At 35.3% G+C, this 13,274-nt stretch overlaps 1 protein-coding gene across 1 annotated transcript; it reads right to left on the reverse strand.

The window, feature by feature from the left end:
* Window positions 1–4,475: 4,475 nt before the first annotated feature.
* On the reverse strand, window positions 4,476–6,241 carry LOC110884681 (glutathione S-transferase T3-like). The gene is made up of 2 exons (XM_022132406.2): window positions 5,612–6,241; window positions 4,476–5,272 (listed from the first exon to the last, which is right to left on the reverse strand). The coding sequence occupies exons 1-2, from the start codon at window positions 6,105–6,107 to the stop codon at window positions 4,476–4,478; spliced, it is 1,293 nt and encodes a 430-aa protein (XP_021988098.2). The 5' UTR covers window positions 6,108–6,241.
* Between the last annotated feature and the right edge of the window lie 7,033 nt (window positions 6,242–13,274).

Consider the following 13,274-nt stretch of genomic DNA (forward strand, 5'->3'; position numbering starts at 1 on the left):
CTAACCTAAACAACTCTAGACTTGATACAAGACGAAGTCGACAGATGTGATGCACTAGCAAAGGAGAACGTTTAGGCAATAACATCCAGGTCGATACTCACGTATACGCAGAGGATGTCCAATGCTTAAACAAAATAAAGAAATAAAACAAGTTTAAATCTTTGCAAAATGAAATGCACAATCACAGTGACTTTTTCAGAAAAATTGCGAAAGTTCACAAATTTAACCAGTTTTTATGCTCTTTGCATTCAGCGATTACTGAGTAGGCACACAATCAAGAAGGACAAAACTAAGTACTATGCTTTCAATCATGTTTCCCACTAGAACTAGTCTTTTTTCATTTAAGTTTGTATCGTTATCGCAAATCTACTAGTCTAGCTGAGCCTATCGTCACATCTTTAGTGAGACCGTTTCTCACATTTTACATTTCATTTCTTTAGCGTGCTGTGATAGTCCACTGATTTACTATCATTTCCTCTTGTCTTCAACAAAACTCATTTTTGATTTTTTCAATGTTTTTGACATTTTCAAATTTTCTAATTATTTTTTTTAAAATTTTTCTCCCCCTAAAATCAAAATATGTTTCAACTTTGATTTTCCGGGAAATTTTGAGAAACAAAGCAGTAAACTGTACAAAGAAAGTGACAACTTGACGAGAATTGCTTCAATTCTCCATCCACTTGGCGTAAACAATCAGAACTCCCCCTGACAACAAACTATTTTCCCATTATGATTTCAAAACACTTAAGTTTATTTTAATCAAAATGGTTCTTCCGGAAAATTAGTTTATCTGTCATTTCAAAATCATGGGGTTTCATCACATTGTTTTTCAACCACTTGTAGTTTTATCACAAACACAGTTTCCAATAATCAAACCATTTGTAAGATAGTTAAATCAAGTACAACTTAATGTCCTTGATTAACCACTTGTAAGTCGAAATATCACAGTCACCAACCTGTGAATTTCTCAAGAAAGATGCCGATTCCTACTCCCCAATTACCAACCTGGGAGTTCCGGCAAGTCAGGATTTTAAGCAACAAATGCAGGCACCCAAGCCCGACTAGCCTTGGGAGTATCTGAGTTATTTTCACTTGGGGTTTGAACATTCCTTTTTGATTCATAAAATTCTTTAACCCCTTTTACCTTTCCCTCAACCATTTTTCCAAAAATATTTTTCACTTTGTTATTAAAAGCCTTTTCGACATCGAATTCTTTCTTTTCAGAATAGAATTGATTCGAAATTTTCACTTTACCAACTTTTTGTTTAAAATTTTCAGTTCGCAATGGTGGAAAGTTTGTCATCCACTGGCGGAACTGAATTTTCACTTTTGAGCTCAACTTGTGGCTCCTCTGATTTTGACGAATCAGAATCATCGCCAGAACGTGGCTCCTTTGTTTTCAAAGAAACAAATTCATCGCCAGGAACATTTCCTTTCTTCACACTCCATTCTGTCCTCAGATTTGCATCTGATGAATTCGTTTTGCTTGATTTGTCATTCTTTGAAGAGCAAGACGATTTATCAGAACTCTTCTCTGTTTTACTTGTTGTATCCGAGGACAAAATCCTTTCGAGATACTCTCGTGCTTTCTTCCTTTTCTTTCTCAGTCTGTCTTTTTGCCCTTGTGAAAGCTTCACTTTCTGTTCTTTCACTTTCTGTTCTTTCACTTTCTGTTCTGAAACTTTCAGTTCCTTGGGCTTTTCTTTGACTTTGACTGATTCCATCACCCTTTTCTGAGATGCAGCCCTCGATCTTTCATTTGATCTCATTGGGCAATCTCTTGCAATATGGCCTCTGATTTGGCATTCATAACACCTTCTCTTTTCAACTCTCTGACTTTGGCAGTTAACAGAAATGTGTCCTCTAACACCACAAGTGTAGCACACTCTGTTATCGTACCATTCACCACCATCAATCCAAACACTCAAATCATCACATTGATTTGATTTGTAGTACTCATAACTTCTCCTATAAGCTTGATTTGACGCTTGAGTATTGTGGTCAAACCTGCACCACTGATTACCAACTTTTTGTGAGTTTTTGTTTTTAGATTTTTGTGATTTTGCATAATGATTGGATGACTGAACTGATGAGCTTTTATTTTCATTTTGAAAATTTTTTGAATTTTTAATTTTTTTGTTTCTGTTCTACAATCTTCTTAACATGTTTTTGCTTTGAGCATTCACCTATTTCAGTAGATTGCAAAACAGTATTTTTGAATTTTTCTTTTAGTTCTAAAAATATTTTTCTTTTCTCCATTTTCTCATTTTCATCATCAGTTTTATCATCACAATCCTCAATTTTGACTTTGTCAAAATTTGTGACACTGTCACTTATTGGAATTTCATTGATCGGTTTTGGACAAACATATGATGCACACTCAACTTCATTTTCAAGTTGAGTGATTTTCTCAAGATGAAAATTGATTGCTTTTTCATTTTCAATTTTATTCTTATCAAAAACAGATTTTTCATTTTCTAAATTTATTTTATTTTGAAAATCTTTTTCTTTTTCTTTTTCTTTTTCTTTTAAATCTTTGTTTTCCAATGTCAAACTCTCTACATCCTTCAAGAGTTTGACATTGTCTGATTCAAATTTATCACATTTTGAGCACACTGGTTCAGAACTTGAAGCTTCATTTTTCTCGGATTCTTCATTTTTCGACACTACCTCTGTCTCTGTCTTGTATGTACCTGCACAAAAAATTTTAACAAACTCAAGAGGATTCATATTTTCATCAATATAACAACCCCTCTTAATATCGTATTTCATAACATTATTTTGCTACAAGACACGTATTGACTCTTGGTTTCATTTCAAAAAATCACATCCAAACTTATTCTTTTTCTATTCCATTCATCAACTCTTTCTTTTTCTTTTCATTTTCATACTTGAGTGTTTTGAGCTTATTTATAGGAATGGGATCAAATACAAACACTTAAGTTTGTGAGAACCATAAGAACCAATACATAATTGACAACTGTCCATCAATAAAAAATTAGTTTAGGGGTAATTTAGACTTTTTGACCATATTTATTTATAACTAATTAAAAATAATTACAAAAAATATAATCAGCACAACACTATATAATTAGCACAACATCATTAATCGTTCTTCATTATCAGCACATCGTCCTCGAATCGTTCTCCATTATCAACATAAACGACATTAGCACAACATCTTCAATCGTTCTCCATTATCAGCACACCAGATGTGCTGATTATATCTACTTTTGGTGTTTGTTTGTATTATTTTGTAATTAACACATAATCAGCACCTTATTAGCACAAATATAAAACACCTTTTGTTAACTTTTTTTAAAAAACACTTTTATAAATACAAAAAGGTATAGCAATATGGTACTCATATTAAAGATAAAAAAATACTTGATTTTATGGTATATATTTTTAAAAAAAATAATGAAGTATATAAAAGTTATTTTAGTTTAAAAAACCTTGGTGGAATTTGTATTTAATAGAAAATGGTCAAATGACTAGCAATTTTACAAAATTACCCCTAATTTGTTAGTAGTAATTTTTAATTATAAGAGTTTTATTTATAATCAATATCAACCCTTGATTTAAATTAACAATGGTTCAGATCTGTTCTTACGGTTCTTATAATTAGCACTGTTTGTACAGGATCTCAACCCACCGAATGAATATAGATTATATAGAAAACATGTAACCGAATGAAAACAGAGAGAAACCCAAACCCTGGTGGCTTATAAAAACACATACTGTTTTTGTACCCGATGTGTTATTTTAAATTGGATTTTTTTTGAAAAAAACTTATTAACTGTTTTGTATACGATACAACGTACTAAACTATATGGTACACCGTACCGCGTACCGAATTGGCGTTCCGAATGAACCTACCCCGCTTTATACCGAATTTTAGAAATGCACGGACCGCGTACCCGTTTTCGTTCCGGGTACCGGAGCGAACTGCAATCAATGTGACTGTGATTAGAAGTACTTTGGTTAGATGTCTATGACTTCATAATTATGCCTATTATTATCACTGCTTAAAACATGGATTAATGTTTTTTTAATTCTATTATTTTTGCTCTGATGAATTTTTTTTCAAAACCTTAGCATAACCTTAAAAAATCTCCAAATTTATGATCTTAAAAGAAAGGTGATATTATTTAAATGCTGAAGCCGGTTGTTTGTTAGACTACATGGTATGGTGATGGACCATCCTTGGAGGATGATCCGTCACCTAGGCGACACATCATAGTCCTCACTAAGATGGTCCATCCTCCAAAACTAGAAGGCATGGTAGGATGATCCTAGTCATAGTCCTTCAACACTTTTTATGTTTTTTTTATGTTTTTTATTATTTTATTTTTTTTAACATTTGACAAATACACTAATAAAATATTTTCATTAATATTAAACACACATTACATAAATATTAAAAAAAAAACATAAACTTAAAAAAAAAAGACTTAATAAAAATAAACATAAAGTTAAATAATTTGATGCTTTTTCATGATGTCGTTTTGTAGTTTTTTCAACATCGAACGTTTCGGCTCGGGTTCGTTCTCGACATTCATCATCATTATTTCCCATTCCTTAAGCCGAATTTTTTCATCGGAGATTCGGATTTTCTCATTCGACAATCGGACCTTTTCTTTTAACTTCTCGTCCGATGCACGACTTTTTTCTTCGACGGCCCGCTCCTTCGCCTTCGACTTTTGGGCCGATATGTCGTTGTACACTTTTAGGTGTCCCATAAACTCAACCATGTTCGGGTCCACTGTTTCCTTTCCTTTTCCCTTGGCCCGCTCCTTTTTTGTTTTGTCTCGGCCCGGTGGACGGTCGGGTTCACGTACGTTATACTCGTCTTCGTCATAGTCGGCGTCATCATTTAAGTTAATGTGACACCTCGCGTCCGATCCACCGACGCTTAAACTACCCGTTTCCGATGTTTTTTGGCGTTTCGCCATCGCCACCTCGTTAGGAATGGGCGCCCATTTTGGGTCGTCTTTTACAACCATCCACGCGCGAACGTGAGGAAAGTTGGAACCATGATTTTGCTTATACTTTTGCAATGCCATTTTGAACACATCCTCGTCGTTCCACCCGCTACGACGGTCACTTGTATATAATTTGTTATACTCCTCGCAAAACCGATTAATGGCCGAGTTCAATTTTCGCCACTTCGATGAAACCGAGTCGATATCTCTATACGGGCCTTGGTCCATCATGGCGAGAAACTTGGTCAATACCTTGGACCAAAACCCGTCACCCGGTTGGTTATTACCTATAAAAAAACAAACAAATAAAAGTAAATAAACAAAACAAACCTTACAACATATAAAATAATAAAAAAAAAAACTTACTGTTATGAATTAAAAAATTAAAAAACTTAAACTAAACTAACTGTGAAGAATTAAAAAATTATTAAATTTAAAAACTTAAAAACTAAACTTAAAAAAACCTACTGTTATTAAAAAAAATTAAAAACTAAACTTAAAAACTATTAAATTTAAACCAAAAATAAACTATAACACTTAAAATGTAAACTTTATAAATTTAAAAAGATGTAAACTTTATAAAGATGTAAACTTTAAAAAGATGTAAACTTTAAAAAAATACGAACCTTTTACCGGGTTGTCGGAAGTGCCAATGAAAGCCTTGGCTAAGGCTTCTTCTTCGATTGGGGTCCATTTAATCGCCTTCGGTTTCGACGCTTGATCACCCGCTACTTGTTTCCCTTTGTTTGGTTTTCCTTTCCCTTTAGGCGGTTGGGTTTCGGGCACAATCTCCACATCATCTTCGGATTGAACGGGGGGTGTGGGGATCGGTTGGGGTTGAACGGGGGGTGTGGGGATCGGTTGAGGTTGAACGGGTGGAAAGTTCCAAGCACCCCGCATCATCATTTGTTGAAGAGCTTGATTTTGGGAGATTTGAGTGAATTGGTTGGGCGATTGTTGGAATGACGCAAACGCGTTCGATGAAAATTGGGAGAATTGGTTCGGTTCTAGCGTTGGATAATATCCCGGAACCGAAAAAACATTTGGTTGGGTCGGATTGGTGGGAGTATTCGGGTTGTTCGAAGGAGTGTTGGGAGTATCCGGGTTGTTGAACGGATCCATGAAAATTATGTGGAAGAAGGTTGAGAGTGTAGTGGAAGAGAGTGTAAAAATTATAGGAGAAAATGGTGAATTGTGGAGGTTAATTTGGTGTTTGATAGTGAAAATGGATGTTTAATTTATATAATTTAAAATTATAGCCGTTTGGCTTTATTCAAAATATAGAAATTTAATTTTTTTTTTTATTAACGGTCATATTTTAATAGGGGGGGCCCACACTTTTTGCGTCGTCGCCAACGTCCATTTTCGGACGGAGAAGACGGGGACGGTAGGGGGCGGCACGGTGTTTGGACCGTCGCCGACCCGCGACGGGCCGGGGCCGACCCCCATACCGTATAGCCTTATAACGTTTTGTTGTATGAGTTAAACATGTATAGAAAATAAAACACAAATAGACTCTTTTAGTTAAACCTATTTTACCTTACATTTTCAACATCCCGCGCAACACACGGATTGTGTCAACTCGATTTAGAACAAAGAGCATCTAGTTCATACAGAAACCAAATTTGCACGTAAATGTAAAAGCAACCAAAATCGGTGAGTACAAAACCAGTTTTCCAGATAGATCACAATCATCACATACTATTAAAAAAACTACAATGATCATGTAATCAAGTCTTAAAAACATACCGAGTTGTGTATCACTTAAGATGTGACTATGTGAGGCATTAAAGGCACCGCGAAAACTCTAACTACAATGTATTTAATCTATACACCGTTTATTCATTTCTTGATCACTAAGGTTGAATCCTAGAATGAACCTATGCAGTTAATAGTGGCGCTATAGCGGTGCTATAGCGGTTAGCGGACACCTGGGCTTGTAGCGGTCCAAATAGCGGTTGGTTATAGCGGAACCGCTATTAGCGGCGCTATAGCCCGCTATTTGGCCGCTATTTGAAGACCCGTATAGCGCCTACTGGACCGATTTTAGCGGCCAGCCCAAATTTAATGAAAAGCCCACTTTTATTAATTAAACCCATTACAGTGAAAGACCCAAATGTTTGATAAAACATAGATACGACCAATTAAACCTAAATTAATGATGTACGACGACCAATGTTCTGGAGCGCACACTGGTTTGAGGTCGCTAGAAGCATTTCTTCATCAGGAAGCTTGTTCATAATCCGAATCGAAGCTAAATCTTTCAACTGCTGGAAGCTAGTGCCTCGTCTGATACTCAGTGTTCATCTTGGTTTCGAATTTTGTTCTCTTCTTCAGTCTTCAACAGCCATCGCAGGTTGATGTAGACTCGGAAGAAGATTTTATTGCTTATGACTAGATCGTGTTTCGAACATCGACACTTTATGTTTTTATGTTTTGAAGTGGAGACATTACCACTAATATTTGGAATGATAAAACTATGAATTTTGATATTACTATTAATATTTTTCAAAGACGTATATATATATATAGTTCATTTCAGAACTCTAAATAACTACAGAACTTTCAGAACTCCTAATAAACAATCATTTTATATATAAGTTTTTGTATTTAGGATCTTTTTATCATCTATTATATGTATTTCTTTGATTACATACATGTTAAAATTAGTTTACATATGTTTAATTGCCAATATTATATATATGTGTCATAACTAATTACATATATGTAAAAAAACTAGTTTACATATGTATAATTATAAAATTACATATAAAAAATGATAAAATTACTCTTAACATGTATGTAATCGTAAAAATACACATAATAAATGATAAAATTATCCTAAACATAAAAATATATAAATAAAAAGATTGTTTATTAGGAGTTCTGCGAGTTCTGTAAATATTTATGGTTCTGAAATGATCCTGGCCCTATATATATATATATAAAAGTACATAAATTATGCATGGTATAAAAATTACCGCTATATCACCGCTATAACCTATATATCGTATAGCGGACCTCGACCGCTATCCGCTATTTTACCGCTTTAACTGCTTAGGAATGAACCCTGATTTAATATGATGAATCTATAAATCTCAACCCCAAAATTAAAGTTTAATGCCAAATTTCTGTTCTCACATGATTGTAAAACAAAACAATGTGCAAAAATCCAACTCTCACCAGTCACCACCATTGATAATAACACATGTACGAACATCTAAACCCTAACGTTAGAACAAAGAGCCTCTAATGCATTCTGTCCATTATATTCTCCTACCAGTTCATTTAAAATAACGCATGAGAACTGAACAGACTACAAATGCAACCTATAATCGTTGAAAAATACCTAAATAAAACCGAAACCCTAGAAAGCCGCAAACAATCGGAACAAATTAAACGATTCGATAGATGAAAATTGTACCTGTGGAAGTTCGATCGGTGATGGTGTGACGTCAGCAGCGGCGATACCAGCAATGATTTTCCGGCGAGATGGTTGAGAACCGTCGTGAAAGGTTTCAAACGACTCAGGGTATAAGGAGTGGTTAAACAGTTTAAAGTGGCAAAACATTAAACCGACCAATCAGAGCGTGCCATGTCAATTAGGCAAAAGTGTTTAAACTTTGCTGAAAATTGTTGGCATTGGTTTAAACACTTGCTGAGTGGCAAACTTTATTTTTATTTTATGTTTTTTTTTATATTTAAGATAAAATGGAAAAAAATAAACTTTTTAAAAATAAAAATAAACCATTACATTATAATTAAAAATAAAGCATTACATCTTAAATAAAAATAAAACATTACATTTTTAATAAAATCTAACTTAAAAAAAAACTAAAAATCACAAGGCCATCCATATTTTTTTGCGATCTCCCGTTTTCTAGCGAGTGCGACTTCCAACATCTTCGGGTTAAGGTCGTCGGTAGGCCGATTATACCACTCAAAGTCCTTCTCGTACATTGTTTGTCGCAACGCCTCTCGTTGCTCATCGGCCAAGGTCAAATATTTTTCTTCTCGTACACGTTTAATTTCCATTATCTCTTTTTTCATGGCCTTGTACTCTTCGAATTTGCTTGTTATATCTCTTGGATCTTCGTTTTTTGAAGACGGCCCTTTGTCCTTTTTCTCCTTTCTCGTTTGTCGTCTTGGTGGTGGTGGTGAAGGATCCTCGTTTATGTCGGGAATAGTGAAACCGCTTGAGATTTCGACATTCGGTGATCCTCGGGCATAATTTCCCGAATCCGAAGACTTTCTTTTTAGACCCGAACCGGAGCTTTCTTCATTCAACAAAGGTACCGGCGACCACTTTTCACTTGTTCTAACAACCTCCCAAGCCGCAACATGAGCGAAGTCAATATTTTCTTTGCTTTTGTAATCCTTTAACGCTTGTTTCATTACATATGCGTCGTCACTCCCGCTAGGACGTAAACGATCCTATAAACCGTATAAAAAAATTACCGTATAAAAAAAACTGAGTAATTAGAGTAAATTACGTTTTTTGCCCCTGTGGTTATATCACTTTTACTATATTAGTCCAACATAAGAATTGTTAACATATCTGCCCCCATAGTTTCTATAACTAACCATTTTAGCCCCTAAGTCTAGAGATCATGGGGGCCAAAATGGTTAGTTATAGAGACCATGGGGGTTAAAATGGTTAGATTTATGGGCCAAAATGGTTAGTTATAGAGATCATAGGGGCAGATATGTTGAAAATTCTTATTTTGGACTAATATAATAAAAGTGATATAACCACAGGGGCCAAAAACGTAATTTACTCGAGTAATTATTAAACTGAATTTAAAATTTTATATAAAGTAAAATGTCCGGATAGTCATTGTGGTTTTGTAAAATAACACCAATAGTTCCCAACTTTTGGAAATTACACCGGTGCTCCCTGTGGTTTGACGAGTTGTTACTCGGATAGTCCCTGCAGTGGATGTCGGTTAGTTTAATCCGTTAAATCCATTTGAAATTACTTATTTACCCATCTCTTAAAAAAAACAAATATGGATTATTAAAACTCACTTGATCAGTTGATCCCTACCATTGTTACTATTATCTTTTTATCTCTTTTCACTATAGTTTTTTATCCGCTGCACGTTGCGGCGGCGCCGTCGTACGTGACATGATAAATTATAGATTATAATCAACGCGACTCGTTTTCGAACTAAATTTATGTTGAAGCATAGAGTAATCCAAATTCATACCATTGAATAAAAATGTATTATATCTGACACGACTTGTTTCCAAACAAAATTTACGTTGAAACGTAGACCAACTCAAAATGCACACAAAATATACACGTGTGTTGGCGCCGTACGCGGCGTGATAAACTCTAGGCTATAATCGACCCTACTCGTTTCCGAACTAAACTTACGTTGAAACGTATAGTAACTCATTTATATCGTCGAATGAAAACGTGTTATATTTCGTCTGATTTGTTTCCAAACAAAATTTATGACAAAACGAAGTGCAACTCAAAACGTACATAAAAGTAAAACTTTATATTGTTGACTCGTCTTGTTTCCAAACAAAATTACATTAAAATGTATTCAACAAAAGCCTTTTCGAATACATCAAGTTATGAAATAGTGTTGAATAATGATGAAAAAAATAAATAAATAAATAAATAAAAACTTGTCATCATCACCAGAAACAGAAACATACATGTCTCTAGAAAAAACAAAAAAGGTAGTTGAAAACCCAATTTAGTTTTAAGAGAGACAAAAAGAATATGAGATTAAGGTTGGTGGCACCACCGACCTTTATTAATATATATATAGGGAGGGGTTCATGCGAGAACCACCCTTATTGTGAGAACCTTGAGAACCAATGTGAACACAACCTAAAATAGCTAAAAAAAAACCTAAAAAAACATAAAAAAACCTAACCCCCACCCCCCCCCTCCAAAAAAAAACCTAAACCCCCCCACCCCCCACCCCCCCCAAAAAAAAAACCTAACCCCCCCCCCCCCCCAAAAAAAAAAAAAAAAACCTAAACCCCCCCCCCCTCCAAGCTAAAATGCTAAAAACTAAACCACCAAAAAACCTAAAAAAAGTCTAAAAAAATAAAAAAAAAATCTAAATTTTTTTTAATATTTTTTATACTCAAATCGCTACTTTTAGTGGCCAAAAAAATTTTTTTTTTATTTTTTTTTTTTTGCTTCGAAAAGTAGCGATTTTTATATAAAAAATATTAAAAAAAAAATTTGTGTGATTTTTAGCTATTTTTAGGCATTTTTGGTGTGTTCACATTGGTTCTCGCGGTTCTCACAATAAGAGGTGGTTCTCGCATGATCTTCTCCCTATATATATATATATAAAATATAATATAATTTGTTTTTCTTAAATCGGTTCATTTTATTTTTTGTTCTTCCTTTCCCTACAAACCTCGTGCATGTAATCTTGATTGGATCGGGCTGAATTTGGAAGATTTTATTTCTCTTGCCCAAGAGGCCAGGATAGATCCTATTGCTTCGGGCTTGAAATTGCCCACTTGTTAGACCCAATACAATAGGCTTCTCATTTAGTAGATTGTTGGTGTGCAAAAAAAAAAAAAAAAAAAAAAAAAGCTCCGGACCAGGAGGTCTAGGACCCAGACCCGACTACCCTACCCGGATCCGGTCCGATTTCTACCTGGTAGAGAGTGGAACCCATCTCTACCGTCGGTTCTAACCTAAAGGGGTATGGTCCCAGATCTTGCGACTGCATGCATGCGCAACCACAGGTAAGCAGCGCAGCGCACGCAGAGGATCATGCCTAGCTTAAAACCAATACAACACTTAATTATTCTTATCTGTGTGGCGCAAGCTATGTAAGCGCAGAGACGACAATGATAGCTGGTTCAAGTACAAATAATACAGATGGCAAGAACTACAGCCAATTAGCTAACGCCAAGCCCTGACCAGAAAACTTCCACGATAGTCAATCGTGCAGGAGACAAATAATACAAGAAGACAGTGATGTGTAACCAATCAGGTTGCGCCATTCACTGTTCCATAATCTCCACTCAAAGCCGATGATACCAACATCAAGAACAACTCTCAGGCCACGTGGCTCCAATCACCATGCACCAACTCCTAGATCCTCTGAACACACTAATGGTCGTGTCAGAGGAGATAAACAGGATTATCCTTGGTGGAGGCGTCCGACCCTAGGCCCATCAGCCAATCTCTTCTCCACACTCTTCTACTATAAATAGAGGATTTCATTTCTAGGTTTAAGGATCGCGTCTCTTACACTCTCATTCATAACACACACTTATTATCCTCAAAACGAGTTCTTATCCTTACGCTGGCGGGTGGTTACAAGGAGAACCTCCACCTCTCCTCCTTGTAACGAGCTTCGCAGTGTTGTGTTGTTTCTCAGGACCGGATTCGGACTAAGCAATCATTGGCGAGGAAAGAGAGAAAATTAACCTTTGTGAACAAAACTAATCCCACAAGTTAAACCCTCGGGTGTTTCTTCGTAACCGGGAACAGTTTGCCTTGAACCAACCGGGAAAAACTGGTCAACAACCCGAACAGAACCAGAACCGGTTTTGAATGGGAAACGAATCGGTTTGGAACTAGAATTGGAAATAAACCGATAAGTAGACCCAACTGGGATACTTTTGGACCGCTGGATTTGATAAACTATTTTGGTTGGTTGAGTATGAGGAAATATAGTTATAAATATAAACCAAAGTTAACACATGCATTTGTATTTGAAAGATAAAGTATTTGCGCTTGATATTTAAGCGTTAAATTCAAGTCTCTTTCGTAGTTGTTACGCAAAGATTCATTCAAAGGCCACGGGTATGTTACCTAGCTTATGGAATATTGCAATATATACTATTTTAGAAATAATATAATATTTGAAAACCAAGGTCTATCTATCTTCACCTGCTTCCTACAAACACAAAAACATAAGTCTATAAATAGGGAGTACTTATGTTAGAGTTCCTCACATGAACAAGACCAGAAAACCTGCCTTTTGTTCTGTTTTTCAACTCCTCTTGAGCTATTAATTGCAGTTTGCAGTATACCTGAAGACAAAGAAACTAACTTATATACAACTCGGGTCGTGATAGAAAATACGTTTGAATATACTTTTAATCAGATATAACACGATAATAATTTATAAGTTGATTGTTTTTAAAACAAAATTAACAAACTTGACCCATATACACTAGAAAAGATGAATAAAGAAAAGGCATGATCACCTTAAACATTCCAACATAAAGGAGCGCACAGATAACACCAACTGGCATTATGCTACGACCCCTCATGCCAGTAGCTAATGATAT

The sequence above is a fragment of the Helianthus annuus genome, chromosome 10, assembly GCF_002127325.2.
Source record: "Helianthus annuus cultivar XRQ/B chromosome 10, HanXRQr2.0-SUNRISE, whole genome shotgun sequence".
Lineage (NCBI taxonomy): Eukaryota > Viridiplantae > Streptophyta > Magnoliopsida > Asterales > Asteraceae > Helianthus > Helianthus annuus.

Excerpts from the sequence above, each read along its gene's own strand:
- LOC110884681 (XM_022132406.2), bottom strand. The coding sequence starts at position 6,107 with ATGGATCCGTTCAACAACCCGGATACTCCCAACACTCCTTCGAACAAC. Across the intron at positions 5,273-5,611 it reads TTCCGACAACCCGGTAAAAG|GTAATAACCAACCGGGTGAC; the intron begins GTTCGTATTTTT and ends GTTTTTTTATAG.